Below are 20835 nucleotides of genomic sequence, written 5' to 3'. Positions count from 1 at the left end.
TGGATATGTTATTCAGTTATTTGGGTAGAGAAGGGAGGTGAAGTCGTATTTTCCAAGTGTTCTGAAATTGCAGTCTGTTGCTGTGCTGTTGCTGTGTTTTTATGAAGGTTTCATTTTTAATGGGCAGTGGTGAAGTGCCCCTAGCTTTCCTGCAGAGGGTGCTGAGATCATGTCTGAAAGGAAGTGCTGGGACGAAAAAGTCCTTCTCATGGTGATAGACATGAATCCCTATCCTGAGTGCCCCAGCTGTGGGGATAGCTGGATACGTGGTGATGAATTTTGGTCTATAGCAAACACAGATCATGTGTGTGCTCCCTGACCGAGGCCTGTCACATGTACTGCGGTCTGCTTGAGGTGCACCCAAAGGTTTAACTTCAAATGGTGGAAGTGTACTTCCTTCACCGGTTGTTAAGCATAAGGAGTGTGTTGGTGGCAGCATACTATGTTTTCAGCTTTTAGTGATCAGTAGAGAACAGGCATTTTTACCTCTGTCATGGGAGTGCCACTTGATGGCTCAATCTTGTAAAGTTTAGTCGCTGTATTTTTAACTCATCCTTGGCCTGCAGTGGATTGTATGCAATGCTGGGATGTTTTTGTGCCTATGAGAAGGTACAGATAGCAAGCATGGTTGCATGTGCGCACTGAGATTCATGTTTGTCTGCGAAAAAGGACAGTGCATCAAGGAATAATGAGCATGGTTGTGTGTGCACATTGGGACATATGTGTGCTTCTTAAAAGGTACAGTGCATCAGATAATAGCGTGCATGGTTACTTGTGGGAACTGAGCTATCTGTGTGCTAGTACCTCATGTAGGACTTAGCGTACGTTGCTGCATGAGCGTGCTGGGTTATATGGATGCCCATGCGAGGGTACAGTACATTGGAGGTTGCGAGTGTGTGTGCATGTGTGTACGTGCATGCATGTGTTCATGCATGAATGTGTGCTTACAATGGACACAACACATGAAGGACACTGATTTCCATTTTGGGAGGCCCAGGGCTTGCGGAAGGAACAGGGAGTGGTAGAGGTATCTCCTAGACAGATTTGTGGAGTGCAGCATTCCTGAGAGCTGGGTGGAACCCACATTCGATGAATGAAGAGCGAGGCTCTTCAGTGTACTTCAATAGGGACGCTTAGATTCTGAAACGAGGCCACTGGTCAAAGGGGCCTGGGCACATCTGAGGAAGGATTTGGGGCTGATGAGAGAATTCTAAAGATTAGGGATTCGTCCTTTGGTAAAACGTCTGATGCACATATCACTGAGGCCGACATCCAGGCGTTCACCTCCAGTCACTCCCATTGCTGTGTTTGGGGCCATCATCGTCGGAGACTGTCCTACTGTGACAGTGCTCTCTGGAGGAAGAGCACAACAAAGGAGTGGGTGCCTCAAAGTGGACAGCCCTCAGGACATTAACTTTAAAGCAGAGAGACACTAAATCACAAGTGTGTATGTAAATGGATTATAAAAACGGGAGCTGGACACTCCCAAATGATCACATTGAAGCTGTGCGTCCGATTGAAGAAGCACAGCACGAGGTCTGTGTGTTGTGACCAGGACTGGGGGCTACGGGTCTGCCAGTCTTGTGTGTGAGATGTGGGGACATCGAGAACACTCACGTGGATCACCAGCATCTGCATGACCCAGGACCAGTGGGCCCAGAAGGAGAAGGAATTACCCAGAGTGAGCGAGGTCCAGTGGGGGTCATGCCGAGAGGATCCTGGGAGTGGAGTGAGAGTATCTGGCCCATAGAGAACAGCATGCCGATCGGGCCGGCTTCCAGTGTGCGCTATGCCCCTGTATTCCAGGTGGGGGCCACGAAGAGGACTGGACTGTTGCACCGATCAGACTTCTAGTCCATGTGGATTGTGCAACTCCCAATGCCAAGAGGGGGACCCCTTCTGAGGGAAAGGGGCGCTGCTCTGGTGCCATACTGCCACGAAGGATTGACCATTGCCCTTGGTTAGCATGTGACCCAAGAGGGCCGTCGCCCTATTGATTCCTGTATGTGTGAAGGGGATCACAGAGAACACCAAGGGTGGTCGCCCCATGTGTGCTGTCGAGACCCACTGCATGTCAGGAGGGGGCCAGAGTCCAGGAGAAGGGGGGTCTCCCCAGGACAGCATGCAGTCGTAATTGCCAGCGGGATGTGACTCGCGGAGTTGGAGCCAAGCTTCACCTACCTGAGTCTGTGAGCACCCAAGTCCCATATCTAGACGTAGGAGACAACTTACGTCCTGATTACCATGGATGTCTGCTTCCACATCTACAGATTCCAGAGTCCTGCTGATCTCTGGGCTAGAAACATGTGCCCGGGAACTCCGGACTGCCAACCCAGTGAGTGAAGTAAGACACACTGGCTCGTGAGCCTTGGGGAACTTGTTCTGATTAATGTGCCCAGTCTTGTTCATATACAGATTTTTGCTTAACCTTACAGTAGGTGCCTAGATTGCATGTCCCCACTTGTGAATTGTAAATACCTTTCATCCAAAGAGTGGGACATGAGCTGACTTGGGTAAGTAATGCTAGCAGGCCTGCCTTGAGAAAACTTTGCAGTCTGTTGTTCATAGATAAATACTACTTTTTACATTTACATAAATGCTGGAATGTGAATCATTTATTGGGGTTACTGGATGTATTTTGTGTTGAGTCTGTGCTCGCTTTACACCTGCCTCCTCTCTGAGAAGTCTTGGACTGCTCAACCCTGGCTACAACCGAGTTGGGTGCTGAAGGGGTACTTGGCCCAGACGCTCAGAGACCATTGTTGCTCCAGGGCATCTGGAGTAAAGGGCCTCAAACATCATGGTTGGGCCCTGTAACTCCCCTTGCCTTGTGGTCATCTGAAAAAGGATCTGACGGGAAGCAAATGGGGTAAGGAGGGAGGGGGACAGGTGGTGAAGTGACTGCAAAATGGATTATATTTGTTTTTGGGAAGTTCAGCAGTAGTGAGCAGACTGCCATTCTGTGTTGAATTACTATAAGGCATTCTCAGATTTGTGCTAAATAAATTGAGTACAATGAAAGAAAGATTGTAGTATTGTACTCATAAAGGTAAGTGGAACCGAAAATTGTAATGATGTTGCCAAGCAATGAGGTGTGAAGAAAATAGGAGAAGACCCATGGTTGAACTTTGGGGGGTTAAGGGAGGGGGGAGTGGTGAAGGGGGGGCGGAGGTGCTCATTTGCAGAGATGTCATTGTGGAGAGTGAGAGTATCCAGAATTATGAGCAGAGTGACGTTTCACTCACCCAAAATGTTGGTTTGGCATGAATGAGCCATAAAACACATCCTAGCATTTAATAAGAATTTTTCTTGTAGGTAAAAGAGTTTAATGGACGCCATTTTGTCATGGAAACCGCAATTACGGGAGATTATGCACTTGTGAAAGCATGGAAGGCCGACCGTGCTGGAAATATTGTGTTCAGGTATGCTCATTTGCTTATTTTTTAATGTTCTCTTTCACCAAATACAAGGTCTTTTGCCTTGGTCTATGTAGAGCTCCGGTGCCAGGTCATCCTCTTTAGCGCCAGGCAAAATTGCTAAATTCTAGTGCTGCTAGGAGCAGCTGCCTTTGTATGCCTCTTACGGTTATGCTGTGACTTGTTAATGTGTCAGCGCCTAGGTTTCTGCACTCTACATTCATTCAAATAACCCAGCTGGACACATCTGTACTTGATCGCACATTAGCAGCTGTGCGGTTCTCGAATCTCGGTGCCCGCTGAATCTCCGATTTCCCCTGCAAACAGTGAGCCGCAACCCATCCCTTACATTTAGGCCTAATTGTAGGAAGAAAATCCTTGTAAGATAGCTGAATCTTCATAGTTGAAGTCTTAAAAGAAGCCTGACCAAGCATACAGAAGGACTGTTACTCTGTCTTGTGCAAGATTACCCTTTAAGCCTCCATGTTGGATGGCAGCCGTATTGTTTGTTCTGCTTTGGCGTGTAAGTGTTTCAGAAAGTATGCATGTAAGCTATCATACATGGCTGTACAAATACATTTAACGAGGAGTAACACCTTAAATCATTCTTTGTTTGCATTAAATTAGCTGTTATGTCCATGATGGTCTTAACCCTTTCAGTAACCATTTGCACTTTAGAAATACAAACTGGATAAAACTGTAATTTTAAACTGCCCGTATAGTCTAATGTAGTATTTCGTGCTCATTTTAATGTAATTAGTTCGCACTCTGTAATTGCCTTCTAGTTTCTGATTTGTTTTTCCTCTCTGAGGGCTTTCCCTTTGGGTCCTTCTATCTCTTTGGGGGCATTTAACATAATTGTATTTTGTGTGTTTCAATCTGTGTGAACACAGTGTGCAAGAAGGCGAGGTTCTTCCCAAATTAGCGCCTGGTCCCTGCACCAGGTAGTTCTCTTGGCGGTCTTGTTGATTGACCATCAGAACATGTGCAGGTATAGGAGTGGGCATATAAAGCAGGCCGCATCGCACCGGCGCTATTAGTGCGTCAATGGCAAACCCTTCTGTGCCAGGATCATGACCAGAGCATCCCACCTGGACTTTTGGCCCCAAAAATCAGGTATGTGTATCTTTTGGCCAAAATAACCCTGCAAAATAACATGAATGAAAACTGTCATGTTTTCTTCCCGTCTCTAATGATCTGGTCAGAGAAGAATCACTGCCACCTCTGAGCGCTATTGCCAGGGACTTCTCGTGGCTAAGACTACATGGATGATAATGCTAGCTCGAACAGGCGCAGTAACCTACGCTGCCTCTTATTAAATGTGAGATTCCTGGTGAAACACTGCCTGAAGTCTGAAACATATGATCCGACTATACCTGGTTAACCTAGTCTTCTGCGCCTGAGATTCCACTAAGTATTCCAGAGCGCTACTGCTCTAAAAGCTCTGAACGCGCTAAAAAATCTAATCAGAAAGTTGTCCTCATTCAGAGGAACTCCCTGTCGTTTTCTATCATATCTGATTTTCCTGTTTTGAACTGTGAAATCCTTGCATTTTTTTTATTAAAGAACATGATACATTTACGGTCAGACCGCCTGAAGCCAAAGCCAATTTTGTGTCCAATCCGGTTGAATTTTTGGCGTCTTTAATTTTAAATTTGTCTATTTCACTTTCCATTAAGACAACAAAAATGGCAAAGATACTATAGCACTTATGAAGGGCGCTCAAGTTATTAGGCCTAAAATAGGCGGCTTCTTTACCTACTCACAGGACAGGTCACATCCTCAATGTAATTTTCTTCTTTCTCAGCTCTTGTTTGGGTTCCCGGTAAGATGGGCTTATCAATTTTTGGTCCCATACAGCATAATCTTTCCCTCAGGATTGTCCACCCACACTTTCAGTGTGCTGGAGAGATCAAGTAGATCTTGTCACAAAGGTTAATAGTGACAAAAAATAACATCTGCCTTACTCCCGACCACACTGTGCTCATTGAACTCGCTATCTGAAGACATTCAAAAGTTTTTAATAGTAGGTTAACCAAGTGCCTTGGCAAAATTGCCCCTATCCGGATCACTGAACCTTAGCGTGAAGTCATCTGCACCCTGGTACTCTGAGGTGCTCAAAGAATTTACATTATATTCTAAAAAACTTGAACGTCCAGGACTACACTGAAGCAAAAGAGGTTAATCGCATAGAAGCTAAGAAACATCATCAGACTATCTGCTCAGCTTCTGCAAAAAATGTTTAACGTTAGATCGAAAGTGCCAAGAACCCTTCAAGAGAGGTATTTTCCATTCTTAAGGACTTCTCTATCTGGAGGTTGGTTCCAACACCATAATTTACACTTAAGACCCGATTGACAATGTAGCCATCTTTTTTAAGGACAAAAAGTAGAAAATCTGGTCAGCTTCCAAATTGGATAACACCTATTGTATGCTTCTCGTAGTCAATCTTGACTTTGCAGGTGACCTTAGCATCTGTATATCAGAATTCCCGCCTTTGAACATAGAAATGCCCAGCTCTTAATGCTATCAATTAAATCTGATTAACTGGCCGATCCTTGCTCCCTCATATCCTGATTCTGGCTAGGGATTTAGTGGCACCTAAACTAGTGGAACTCTATGATAACTCTCAGTTCACTGCTTCCCTCCCTCCTAACCAAATACATGTATCATGTATTCAGAACACCTCAGCCCTGCCCAAAACGCTTATTAACTCCAGGACTATCTCTTTGCATCTCTATAGCTCCTAAATAATTGAAAGGCAATTAAACCGTTTACTATACTCTTATTTGGAAATAATTAAGCTACAGGGCACGGTTCAGTCTGGCTTTAGACTTCACAGCCAGTTACCCTTGGCTTTATTCATTAAGTACCTTAAAAGAGGTAAGCACCATTGCCTGCCTCATACTAGTGGTTAGACTGCAGGTCTGACAAGATAGTGCCCTAGTAAACGGTGATGGGATATTTCCTGAGTCTGAGTGTGTTCCTGTCTATGCAATGTCACGCTTTCCACCTGCACCCAATTGAGCATCGAGCGTGCCCAGACTACATACTAAGGAGGTTCAGAGGCTTTCCACCTATGTGTAAAAGGGCACTTGGCAACTATGAATCCCAAATCTAGGAAACGGGAAAGTAACCCTGTGTTTCTTGTGCCTACGATACAAACATATTTCCCATTTGTGCATGTCCGGGTGCTCAGTGGGTGTGGATAGACTTGATGTGATTCTGGACCAATAGTGATGTAGAGATGGACAGGGCCCGATAGCATGTGTAGCAAGTCTGCGCCTAACTGAGCACTGCGGGACATGCGGTGTCAGCTCTGTGGTAATACTAATTTACATGGGTAGGAGTAAGATCAGACCAATGCACTATACAAAGTTTAATAAGCTAATACAGGGCATTGCAAGCCTTTTGCAAGGGCGTGTTAAGTCTGTCTCCCAGGGTTGTCTTTGAGTAGTAAGCCGTGGAATAGTGTGGACGTAGAGTGAATCAGCAAACCATTTTATGAGGTTTCTACCCCTTCCCAGTCCATGTTGATATTGGACTGTCAGATGGATGGACGCCCTGTTTATACACAAGTGAAGGATTTTAGTTTGGAAACTAAAATTGCAATGCTGCTGAACATCCCTGTTATTCTAGTATGAAAATACAAACTGATTTTGTGGACACAATCGAGGACAGGCTTTCATGCTTTATATGTGTACAAGAAATCATCCATTGGACCTTACACAGTGACCTCACATTTTTCCATTTCCAGTTTAATAGTTGATGAATTGCATTCTGGTACTTGTAGTCCTGTCTATAATGAGAACAACAAAATAATAGAACCAGGTTGTAAAAATACATCTGACAAGAGAGAGGTTGAGAATCGTGCTTTACAATAGTTCAACTTAAAATGGTCATTTAACCCGTTTACCGCGGCCGTTATTTCGGCGCAGTGCGGGCGTTCTTAAGAGTGGACGAGGCCGCGTTGGCTGTTCGCAGCACCAGCCAGGTAGTGCTCCCGACGGGAGCACGGAAGGGGTTAAATATTGAATATTGAATGAACTGAATCTTTTTATGTAACACAAAGGCAATCTGCGTTGTAGACTACTTTGGTTTAAACAAAATAATAATACACAAAGCGCTTTGAAATATTTAAGTTAAGCTGGCCACTTTACTTTTTCAATGTTGTGCTTTTATTGGTGTATATTTGTCAATTATTTTTAAACTATATGTATTGCATGTTGCTTTTAACTTTCGCTTCACACCTTATCCAAAGCATGGCTGAGGGAAACAAGAACTCTGGGGTTCTATCCAAATCCTTTAATAGAAACATTGGGAAATTACTTACAGTGACTAGCATTTACTGCCCTGTCTGGTATTGTATTCCCTTATCAATACATACCTTTAACAGTTAATGTAAGAAGAAAACACTTTCAACTGCCCGAGTGGACCTTGTCTGGTAAGTAAATAGAGACATACAGGCAAAGTTAAAATGAATACAGATTACTTCATATAAAGTACGATTTACAAATTATGTATTAATGTATGAATTATGAAGAATGTTAAAACATGAAGAGAGCGAGTTGGTATATTTCCCTGGGAAAGGGGGTTCACCTGTGCTCCAGTGATTTCTGTGCTGCCTTTTCTCCTCGAATAGAAGCAGTGCTTTGTTGAGGAGGCTCTCCTCCAAGGGGCCCCACACACATTTGAGGTGCTTGCCAGGCATGGACTGAAGATACGTTATTTTGTTTCTTTTCAGTCCTGGTGGGTCTGTGCGGTGTCCGCTCAGAGTATGCTGCACACTGCAGCTGCTTTGGAGAGACACGCTGCACAGACCTGCTAAGAGGCCCCCCTCATGTAGTGAAGACTGCCCACCCCCTGCATCATGAGAGGTGCATGGGGTGTCCGTTACACCTCTGGTGCCCCGCTCCTCCGGTAATTTAGTTCCTGGAGCATGTGCAAGCCTGGAGTCATGTGTGGGTGGAAGAGGCGCATCAACCCACTGAGCTCTCCGAGTCCCGGAGCCCAGTTCTACTGAAGGCAGCAGATGTGATAAAGACCCAGGGACACTGCTGAGAAGGTAAGAAGTAAGGCTGCAGGCAGTCCCTTGCAACAGCCCTTGCTGCCTCGTGGGGTCCCGAGGGAGACGGAAGACTTCACTCTTTACATATCCTTCTATGAAGGGTGGTGGGGGGTGGGGGGGGTGGCTTTTTCGATCTAGTTAATTGGAGGTCACTGGCAGGTGCTCCTTGTGTGGAGGGGGTGGGGGGCGGGGGGCTTGCAGCGGAGAACTCGAGGCACCAAAGGGAAACCACCAGAAAGTATTAGCGGATAGAGACCGAGCGAGTAAGAGAGGGTGAGAGATACATAGCGACCGGCAAGAGGTAGAGCGAGAGGGAGAGACAGACACGTAGATTGAAGGTGAGAGGGACAAAGCGGGGAGGAAGAGGGAGATTGAGAGAAGGGGAGACACTAGAGCGATGGAGAGAGAAGCGACCAGATTGACTCATAGATAGTATGGGTACGAGAGGCAAAGCGAGGAATGAGAGAGATTAGGAGGGGGAGATTGAGAGATTTGGAGTGACTAAAAGAGAAAGAAATAGTGTGAGGGAAAGAGAGAGTGTGTGTGTGAGAGAGGAGAAAGTGAGATTGAGGGTCATAGAGAGCAAGAGACAGATAGCCAGGGAGAGGTGGGAGAAGTAGAGGCAGAGTGGTTTTAGGAGAGAAGTGCGATTGTGAGAGAAAGTGTAGGAGCGAGACCAGTGCTCGATTTGTAAAAAAAAAAGAAGTGTAGGTGCTGAAAATGTTGCCAAGGAGGCCACAGCTCACTTCTTTCTCCAGTGAGCCCCACTTTCAACACTCTCAATGCTTCAGTCTCTATCTTGTAACCTTGATCTGTTGTCTGTCCCCTAAGTCTTTGCTCTAAGTGTCTATCCTCTCACCTCTCTAATTGTTTTCTATCATCTTTGTTACACCTGGTGGGTTACCTTATTTCTTGCATTTCTGATTTGACCTCTATTCATTCTAGCCCTGCCCTTTTTCCTCTTCACTTTTATCCATGCTCTGCTCTCTCTCCCCTCTACTTTGGCTCTTTACTATCACTCTTCTAAAAGTGATTAGCTGTGTCTCCGTTTTATCATTTGCCTGCTTTTTTTCCTCTGTCCTGTCCTCTACTTCCTTTCATTCTATCTTCTCTCTTCTTAATGCTCTCATCTTCAAATCATGGCTGCTTTCTCTTTGTATCTGATTTGCTCTCCTTTTCTTCTACTTAGCACCGCTTTATCTCTCTCCTCTCCTGTTGTTTCTTTCTCCTCTTTACTCCTGCTCTCTCTCTCATCTATAACACTGCTGCTGCCTGTGATCCCTGTCGTCAGCCTGTACATGTCCCTGCTATTTTGAACTCTGCGTTTTCCTGTTGTCTTTCCTAAAGAAGAGGAAGATGACATGCTTTTTTTTGCATATATTAATCAGTGCAGTATAACTGGGTTATTTGCAGAACAGGTAGCTACTCGAGCACAGCAGGTGATGTCACTACTAGTGCTGCCTGTAATTAGTAGGTCCAGGGATGGCGACTGCATCAGCATCCACTGCTCAGCTTGCTGTGACCCTGCCTTCTACAGCACAGGTATTGTCCCCAACCGTAATGCTGCCAATGCCGTTAAGTATGGCTGGAGTGCCTACTGGACTCACGCACACTCAGCAATTACTATTCTGGGGGCAGCGCACAGATTCTACAGGTAACGCCATGGCGCACAAAAGTTGTGTTGAGCCACAGCCGCATCGAGCATGTTAAGGATAGCAGCAATGCAGGGCTGCCGGATGTGCTACTCTGGCTACACAGGAAGTGGAAAGTCCACACTTACTTTCGTATATTCTTCCTCAAGAGCTCTCCCTCCCAAGTTTCAAATGCGCTCTTGCAGCTTCCTTGCCTCAACTACATCATGAGCCAGCCACAATTATCCAATGGGAGGTTTAGGCTCAGGCAGTGGCAGGGTGCAGCAGACACGGGGAAGAGAATGCAAGACATAGTTTGTCGATGACTTCTTGGATTTGTGATCGGCGTGATGACATCATCACTAACATGGTAAAACACAATCATGCCTGCCTGGACAGGCGTATGCTGGCCTGTCTATTAACATTTACCAGCCAGTCACCATGCAATGTATGTTCTTTTTATTTTGAATTTGAACAATTAATATTGAGACCACCACCTGCAGGGTCAGAAATTGTTGCCCCGGCCCTGTGAAAGAAGTGCCGGTGCTGAGCACCTGAAAGCACCTGCTCAAATAAGCACTGAGCAAGACACAAAGCGAGAAAAGAATAGTGCAAGAGTGAGCAAGACGGAATGAAGAAAGAGAGGAGTGAACATGAGAAAGAATGAGGTAAACGAGACCGAGAATGAGGGGGCGGTATTGTGTGTGTGAAAGAGAGAGAGAGAGAGAGACTATGGACAGATAGTGGGATTCAGAACAACACTGAAGGATGGAGAAAATGAAAGTTAAACTTAAAATTTGAGACCTATTAGGTTTGCCAATGATTTTTAGCAGGTGCAGTATGGCTAGGCTTTCCTGTTTTCAGTTTCTATTTTTGGTAAATTCTGGTGGTGTTTTTTCAGTGTTTTCCAGTGATTTCCATACCTCAAAAAAACAGTGCTTTTCAGTGTTTACTCATTTTCGCGTCATAAAAAACAACTGAAACGGTGTTTTGCCGGTGTTTATGGGACGATTTGCTTTTATGATTGCTTTTTCAATTTTTCCTCAGAAACTGTATACTGCTCTACATTTCAGAAGCTTAATAAAGTCATGAAATACTTTCCATTGTCCTTTGATTCTGCAGCTCAAATTTAACAAGCATTTACAATGCAATAGGTCTTGCATTTATGCGAGTTTAAGCTATTGGCATTGTAAATGACAAAGCCTTTTATGTTTTAAAAACGAAAACAAAAAAAGGCATTATTTTCAATGTGAATAGCTCAAACTTGTGTAAATGCAAGACCTATTACATTGTAAATGTTTGTTTAAAATGAAAGTGTGCATTGGTCACTCAACAAGTGTTTGTCAAATATACGTAGAGAACTTTTTAAAATGCTATTATGAAATTGCAATGTGGCCGAAGGGGCACATGCAAGTCAAAAAAATGGGGTTAAGAAAAAGACTTCCTCTAGCAAAAAAAAATAGTAAGTATTTGGAGCTTTGTTGTTGCACGTGATGGTAGCTTTTGCTCTTTTGACTGCTCTCCAAAAGGATTGTGTAGCAACTGCTGAAACGGAACAAGGTACTGTTAGGTGCACCATGTGCTGGGCTGCGTGCATTGTGGACTCCAGGAACATGTGGGCGGCTTGGGAAGGGATCAGTATGCTGGGCAGGGAGAGGCAGTGTATTACCATATTTGTTAACAGTTAATGCAGAGTTGCCATCACGCACACTTCGCTCCACCACCTAGGCTAAATTCATAGTGCCCAGGACTAGGCTGTCCCGTATGGGTGGTTGCTCCTTTGCTTACCTGGGCCCCCGTCTGTGGAATACTCTTCCGCTACCACTCCGGAATGAAACCAGTTATACGCACGTTCGTAAGTTACTCAAAACCTGGGGGCATATTATCAAGGGGGTTTATCTCCGCTTTTTTGGCTTTGAAAGCCAAGAAAGCGGAGATAAAATGATCTCCCTATTACCAAGCTGTCGCTAACACCAGTTAGTGACAGCTAAAAGGAGATAGCGACCATCTTGGGCCCCGCTTTGCATGTCAGTGATATTTATCACTAATGACATGCAAAGTGGGCGTGCCAAGATGTTAGCGACTGGAAACAGTCCCTAACATCGCTAACATCGCTATCTCCTATTACCAACTTTTGGAGATATTCGCGCTAAGCGCGAATATCTCCAAAAGCTAACACCTGCCCTGAGCAGTTCTTAGCCATGTTATCCAATGGGAGGTGGATAACATGGCTAAGAGCATTTGCTCGATAATGCATGAATATCGCGGACTTTTCAGCGATATTCATGCATTGCGGCCTTTTTTTACCGCATTTGCGATAAACCTTGCTAATAGCAAGGTTTATCTGCGATAAAAATCGCCGATGTGCGGCGATAATGTTTGTCTCTAAACAAGTTAGAGACAAAAATTATCGCTAGTTGTTGGTAATATGCCCCATGGTTGTTTAATCAGTAATTCCTTTCCTGCTCCTTCTCGGGCTTGGCGCCGGGAAACCCTTTTTGGGTAGCTGTTGTGCCCGATATAAATTTAAATAACATAACATACTGCACCATACTTTAGTAATATAATTGCGACAGTGTGCCCAAAAAATGCATCACCACCAGTTGCATACTACGCCCTTACCACCCTCCTGAACAATTGTAACTCATTTGTGACACAGGTGCTTTGTGCTACCTTTTGATTTTTTACATTCCTTATGATTTTAGTTATGCAACATTGATGGCAGCACCCACACCCTGACAATTGTTCCAGCACACTACGTTCGGTGTGTAAGTATGGCAGAGTAATCATGTCTTGTGAGTGTGCTGATTAGAGTCCTGTCAACAATCGGGTTGATTCCAGCTAATACCAGACTTCTGTGAACTGAAACAATATAGACAGACTAGCAAACAGGCCACTAGCATCAAACCCGCTCAACACTCACCTCTCACAGGGTAATTCTAGAACTTTCTAGAGTTGTCTGGAAGTTGGAACATGAGCAGAAAGAGCATGGCATCGCTCTAATCGCCACTGGAATAAGTGTGTAACTATTCCTTGCACTGATAGCAGGGACAACGATGCCAACCATTTGGAGTATGTGTAAATGATCTTTCCCGGCCAAATGAAATATTCAAAGCTTGCAGCAGACCAGGAGTAGCAGCCAGTGAAGCCCTCGGAATGCCAGGTAATTACCTCCAGATATATTCATGGAAGCAACCACATTAAGGAGGAAAACCGGCAAGGGGAAGAGATGGGGAAAAGAGAGCGGAGTGTGCGCCTCACTGAGTACAGATGGAAAGTCTCTGGAACTCTTCTGTAGAAAAGGAGGAGGAAAGGAAAGCGAGGTGGTAGTGGAGGGGGGTATAAGTGACGAAGGAAACTAGGTGATACTGGGAGAGGAAAGTGAAGAGGGGGAGGAAATTAGGAGAATGCAAAAATAACTACGCAAAAGAGAAGAAGAAGGGAGGGAAAGAAGCAAAGGGGTCGTTAGGAATGAACTAGATTAAAAATGATCGATAGCAAAGAAAGTGACGAGGGACGGAAAGAAGAGAGTAGACTATAAAGCAGATTAGAGTGTCTCTGAAGCCAAAGGAAATTACAGAATTAAACAAAGTTGTGAAAGTAAATGAAAATTAATGATTCAGATGAGGTGGCTAGCATCCCGAGGAGACAGAATGGAATGAAAAATATTCATACTTTGTGTTCGCGTAGTTCTTCGTGTAGTAATAATAGAAGATATTAATGCGCAAGCCTGTAATGTTTTACTGGTCCTGCTCAGATGGAAGAAGGCCTGAGCCCGTCTTGTCAGATTTGAGCCCGAAGTGACTGCAGAGGGTACAAGGGTCTCTCACACAGTGCCGAGCGGTTAACTCGCTGAGCTATTTTACTGGCTGAATGAATGTAAATAGGGAGTAAAGATATAAGGGGAAGGAAAGCTGGTGAAAGAACGCAGCAAACCCAGGAAGAGTAACAAAACGTGCATCCCAGTGAGGGGCCCTGCAGGCCTTAATTCGCTCTGCACGACACCCCCTCAGCTTTGACGGGTGTCAGGTCTGTATGCTGCAGGCTCCAGCCGAGGCCCTGTGGTGGTTTCATATTAATAGTCGGGCCATCTATTGCGGGGAAACAGAGAGCAAGAGCAGAACCCTGTTAATTGCCCTCATCACTTCCTGTTCAAGGGGAGTGAAAACTCTGTCACGCAGCATCTCCCGTGGTGAGGCCCCACTGTCCTACCCTTAGGCCAGAGCGGGAGCTCCCACCACATGCTGTGACTGCTGGGGTTGGCCCATTGTCATTAAATTTGTGGCAATGGGCCGCGATATTCTGTGCTGGGCTGCGTAGAGGCTGCAGCAGCCTCTTGAATTCAGATCAGGAGAGCCAGTCCGAACACCGATGGGCGGAAATAACGGCTCACATCAAGCCTCGGGCAATGGGCCACAGGTACCGGCCGAATGCCTACCTTGCCAATCCGACAACCAAGGCTCATATTTCACCCGCTAGAACCGGGCCTGCCCTTGATACCAATGTGCGGTGCCGCCCCCACCCCCACCCCACCAACCCCGTCGCCCACTCCTCTATTAACAGAGTCGTTAAGTAAATGGTCTTTTGAAAGACTGTGAAGTACTGCCGCTGCAGTAAAACAGCAGACCACAACAGCTCCTCTTCCCCCACGTGAGCCAGGCAGGCGGCCTGGTGTTACTATGGCCTTTGGGCCATTCACACCTCGGCTTTCCATTTGCATGAGCAGTGTTTTTTCCCCTGACGCCTCCGTGCCAGACGCCCCAGGCAGGCCAATGGTTTGTATTACTGTGGCTCCATCAAGTGGACAAGAGACGCAACAACAATGAAAATCAGTCAGACTCGGTTTAAACCGGGTCAGCTGATTTTCATTCGGTAGTGTATTGTCCAGCATAGTCGGTTTAAACCGAAAACCGGACAGCCTAAGTATGGCTTACGAATGAAAAGAAAACTTTTGACATGGCTGCCAGTGTCGTTTTGTAGGTGCGAGCACCACACGTGCACATCCACAAAATGACATAGCATTTTTCATTTGTTTAGTTACGATTCCGAGATGTGCATACTCTTTTTTTTTTTTTTAACAAAAAAGCAGGTGTGGAAAGCAATTGGGTGCCAAAGTGACATGGAGGTGCTGGCAACACGGGGATGGGGATGCAACACATAGGGCATGGGTGGGGGAGGAGGAGCAAAGGATGAGAGAGCAATGAGAAGTGGCTTGGGGAGAAACACATGGGAGAGCAGGCAACAGGGGAAGCACAGGGTTGAGGAGGAGATGCAGCGGGCAAAACGGGAGAGTGCGGGAGCAACAAGGAAGGTGTAGGTGGGGAGGAGAAGCAATGGCCGAAAGAGCAATATGGAGTGGATGGGTGAGAAGCGCTCAGGTGAAATAGCAATGGGTGGGAAGTACACATAGGCGAGTGCAGCATGAAGTGGTCGCGGAGCTGCACATGGATGAAAGAAAGCAACCGGAAAAAAGCATGCACTCTCGCAGAGTGCTTGACAAAAGAAATAGTACTAGAAAAGCAATCAGTGGAAAGTACGTACAGAATGCAGCCAATCAAAAGTGATGGTAAAGAGGCCATGTTTCATGGGAGGGATAAAAACAGACTGACAAGCTGGGACACAAATAAGAAACAGGGAAATGAGAGCAAGAGGAAACTCAACCAATGATAAGCATTTGGTGGGCACCAAGCTCCTGATTGTTCTTGGTAGGTCCACAATATGTCTTGGAACAGACCGCGCACATGCATGACCTGAGATGACCTAGCTTATCCTTAAGTAAAGTCAGCTGTGGGCAGGGGGCAGAGAGTGTAGTAGCTGGAAAGATAAAGAAGCCCTCTGGGTCAGAGAGAAGGGGACATACATCTCTCTTTACGTGATCTACACATGGATCTCTGTAAAAGCTGCCACTTCACCAGCTCAGTAGTACCAACTCAGTATTACTGTGCGCCCGCTTCTTAGGGAGCGCCTTTTCAGCCACCGCTCCTGAGACTCGGATTAGAGATTCTTACAAAACCCCACAAGCAATTTGGTATGTTTTATAAAAATATTTTTGACTGTGGTCTTGTATTCATAGACTGTAGATTTTGTCAACACAGAAGTGATGTGAAAGCTCCTCGTCATTTGCTCCATTTCTGACTAGCTGTCCTCCAGTCTTGTGAATATCGGTCCTCTATTTCTGAAAAAATATAAATATCTTTTATTCTGAGCCCTGGCTCCTAACACATGCATATTACATATTCACTGCTCCCAAGGACCCCTCAAGATGTTCGGTACTTGCTCTCTTGTGTCAAGCTGATGCAATAGCACGACTCCCCCAAAGGCGCTGGCTTTGCACCATCTGCAACAATTAAACTGGGAGTCTCTCAGCTGGAGCAACTTCGTGCAGCTCACAATGAAGGAATGCGATAGAAATGGGTAATAGCGTAACTTATTTCCTTGCGCAACATGTGCAATATCTGCTAAAATTATGGATTTTATTAAAACGGTTATGCAAGGAAGGCTTCTATGTGAGAAACAGGAGCATCGCAAACACTTTTTTTGTCATATGATTCTAATTTGCACCATTTGCTCAAGGGTAAAAATCATGTGACATAGCCTTCCCCTGTGAATGTGTCTGTTAATCGCCAGTGATATGTGCACTCTGTATAAAAGGTTTGTGAGCTGCTTATGTGTAACCAGTTTTTGTAAGCGAAGCAGCGAACCAGGTGCAGTGTATCCCACCAAGGCACACAGTACCCAGAAGACTTTTCTGCTTGAACCAACTCTTGCGCGAGACAAAATTAAGCAGGTAGAGCACACATCCCTTCATCACCCCCATCCCCTTTCAAGAAATTATACAAAATACAGATGACACAATAAATAGGGGTTATGAAAGTTTTTGGTAGCATGAAAAAAATGATGCACAACCCTGGTTAAAGCAAAAACAGCATTCATAAAGAGAAGACTGCCACTGACCCCCCCCCCGTGCACCGGTGGGTTGCAGGGGTATCCATGACGACCCTGCTTTTGTGCACTTTTGATCAGTGCTACCATAGTCTTGGTTGTGTTGAGATCTATCAGCCTGTCACATTGCTGTCTGGATTGTCTATTGAGAATATTTGTAGGCTTTTTCTTTAGCTTTACTGAGAAATTATTTAAACATCACCTCCATATTGTATAATATCTTTGTAGTAAATTACTTCTTTACTGTCCTCCACTAGATAGAATGTACCATGACATCATAGAATGCCTGGGTGTCTCTCTGGCTCACAGTGTCAGTTGGTGATCTCAGGCTGAGCTGCTTGGAGCTTGCTTCTGGTGGGGCTACATCTGTACTTTCGATCTTCTCGTAGACACAGACCCTTGGGAGAGAAACAAAAAGGGGTAAAATTGACTCTAGATAACCGGAAGCGTGTAAGTCCTATAACAGAAATTCACCAAAAGTTCCTCTGATGAGTTTATGCTGACACTAAAGATAAGATAAAGCTCCTAACTCAAAGACCTACCAAGATGGAACACTTGGCCACGAATTCCAAGCAGGTAGACTTCAACCAGAGCATAGTGTCCAAATAACCTCCACGAAAAAAAAGAATAATAGAGAACAACTCAGGGTACTGACCCTGTGAAACTGAACCACCAAGAATTGGAAACAGCGCAGGGTACTAACCCTGTAAAAAAAACACAACCTCCCCTAAATTGGGTACACCGCAGGATAGTCATCCTGGGAACTGAAATGGGCATTGATTATCCACAAAGACCACCAGCTCCCCAAAATAGGGTACACCACAGGAAATTTACACTGAGAACTAATATGGGCATTGACTACCCACAAACAGTACCACCTCCCCAAAGTAGGGTACACCACAGGAAATCTACACTGGGACCAAGACAACAACATCCTCTACATGTGGTACACCATAAGGTTCAACATCACCTTAAGAAACAAAACTTTGAATTGACTACCCACAAGCACACAATCCCCCAAAATAGGTTACACCACAGGATACACACCCTGGAAACTGGTATGAGCATTGACTACCCACAAAAAAAATCACCTGTCCAAAGAGGATACAACACAGGATACTCACACTGGTAAACCAAGACTACAACATACCCTACATAGGATACACCATAAGGTACAACAACACCCTAGAAAACTTAATTGGGCATTGACTGACTTACAACATCCCCAAAGAAGAGTACACGGTAGGGTTAAAAGACGTCGACCTGACCCCAAATGCACACAATAGGGCAAACACAGCAGAAACCTCCAAAAAGATAATGCAAACAAAAGATAATGCCCAAACAGACGCACAATCATAACAAGCCCTAAGATGCTAAACACATCAAAACAAATAAATAAATAGATGAGTTGAGCACCGGTGAGCGGTCTCTCACCCGGGGTTTGCACACAGCTGTCCGCAGTCAACGCTGAATCTTGCCACACAAGTGAAGTATCAGGCAGTCTATGAGACGCGATATCTAAAGGAAAGTCGAGCGTTCCAGTGCTTCGCTCCTTCTCCAACTAATACATCCCTCCAACTGTCCACGTCGTGAAGAAAATGCAGTGATTTCCAAATATACACAGGCGTGTATACCACCGAAGGAAATACAAATTTGCTGAGTCTCAGGCGTTGACTGCAAATGCGCGGAGTTAAGCGCAACGAGTGGCAGCTGTTGTTATGGCAACTTTGAACAAACTAAAGATGGCCGCTACGTCGGGCATAACAACGTGAGTAGCATGAAAGGCAGAGCGACGTGTCCGGAGGTGTAGAAGGAGCGTTCCAAGAACTACACAAGAAGTTACTGGAATGTTGCTGCATGAGCAGAGGTTCGCTGGCTCCCAAGCACGTTCTATGTACGTCATCAATTGGACGGTGGCAGGAGAGGAGAACAGATCGCTGCCGGTCAACCATCAATTACGTAGAAAACAGTGGAGCAACGAAGTCAATGAGGTACATTGACTTAAATAGTCCCCTGCTAAAGCAATTTCACAATTGCGCGCTGTAATGTCAAAGATAAGACGCTGGAGTTGCCATGCACTTTTAGATTTCAACTGCAAAAAGTGGGACTTATACGCAGAAAATAAGGATTTCTATGCGCTGCACACAAAACGAAGCAAATAATCTGACCTGCGGTGATGACCAGTTCTTATGAGAGTTCCACGAAGCTGGACACTTAAAACACAGCAGAATCCTCTTAAACCGCTCTTGTTGTAGAGAAGTCGAATGAAAAACTGTAGAAACAGAGGTGAACTTCATAGAGGAGATACTTGCTGACAGGTCATAACACTTTACAGGGTAGGATGTCACTTGTTAGAGCACACCAAACCTTGGTATACACTTTACTCACAAGACTCGCTTTCAGACTACAACACTTCCCAACGCAGGACTCAAATAGAGCAGTGCAACACAGCAGGGTGCGCAAACCTGTTATGCCACTGAGAAACTTGAAGTTTGAGAGAGTTTAGAAGCAGACTTTGAGATGACAGCAGAGTCTTTGGTGATGTCAAAAGAAACGCCCAGATTGCAGGCTGTTCAGCTGTAACAGGACACTGGTGGGGCTGGCCAGGGCGCTACCTTTAAGTTTCAATTGACTTGTAGAAAGTCCTTAATGTCTTTGGTTCTTTTCCTTATGATTCCTTGGTTCCTTAGTTTGCCTTTCTCCTTAATTCATGCGTAGGTTCATCCTCTTCACAATCGTCGCCAAGTTTTAGTAAAGGAAGATACACAGTCCAGCTTTATAGTTAGATAATCCTTTAATGTAGATTCCTTCTAGAATAGATGAGTAGGAGAAGATGGGAAGTATAGGTATAACCCCACCAGTAGCAAGCTCCAAGCAGCTCAGCCTGAGTTGACCAACTGACACTGTGAGCTAGAGAGACACCCAGGCATTCTATGATGTCATGGTACATTCTACTTAATGGAGAGCAGTAGAGAAGTAATTTACTACAGTCTTCTTTAAATACTGAGGGATCTCATTCATCAACAGGTCGATGCAGCTAAGTTAATAGTGCACCCCGCCAGGCATAAAGACTGCAGGTTTCATTGAAAATTTGAGAAACTTGATGTCGCACCCTATCTGGGGGACATCAGGTAGACTGGGGCTACTCTCCAAACCTCATCACAATTTCTTCATTGCCATCTAGATTCACTAGCTGGTCCCTAACAAAAATATCAAGGTTCTTCTGTCCATGTTTCAGGGAGCCCCCATTCTCTTTCCAAACACAGATCCCACAACTGATCTAAGGATAGGTGTCGAGGTTCACTCCATCCTTCTCTGGCACTGTACAGTGAGGTTAATGCTGTGTTCAAGACAATTTACTGTTTTGTAAAATAAAGCTGGAAGTGGCACTTGCAAATCTCACACCACTTGCCACTTATTGTCCTACCAGATTTAGAATTCGAGGAGGGAGGGTGGATGAGGGGGTGGAAAGGCCACGGGCTACTGGGCCACAACAGCGATTATTTTAGATCATTTGACACTGGTGTACTCTGGCCCTTCCTACTACCTGGCTGCAAACGGGGCCAAGTAAAACCCTTTCCACCTTTCACTCTTAAGGTAGTGACGATGAGCAGCCGCAGGATTTTCTGAGATGTAATGTGGGGGCAGAAGCTGAGAATGCAGCAGTCAAAAAACAAACACAATATTTCAGTGTCCTGCTCAGTGCTTTTATTTTTTAGAAAGGAAGGTATACATTTCAATCGTACAGCAGTACTTAACACCACACAGTTCAATTGGC

General features: G+C 45.1%; 1 protein-coding gene across 1 annotated transcript in view; it reads left to right on the top strand.

Annotated features, from left to right (window-relative positions):
• Positions 1–20835, top strand: part of OXCT1 (3-oxoacid CoA-transferase 1) — a 460447-nt gene that overhangs the window by 195856 nt on the left and 243756 nt on the right. The window contains exon 6 of the mRNA XM_086960586.1: positions 3316–3422. Within this exon, the coding sequence (XP_086816712.1) occupies positions 3316–3422 (107 nt within the window). The remainder of the gene's footprint in view (positions 1–3315; positions 3423–20835) is intronic.

Source organism: Lissotriton vulgaris, chromosome 3_1 (assembly GCF_964263255.1).
Source record: "Lissotriton vulgaris chromosome 3_1, aLisVul1.2, whole genome shotgun sequence".
Taxonomy (NCBI): domain Eukaryota; kingdom Metazoa; phylum Chordata; class Amphibia; order Caudata; family Salamandridae; genus Lissotriton; species Lissotriton vulgaris.
This window is presented reverse-complemented; position numbering and strand designations above follow the sequence as displayed.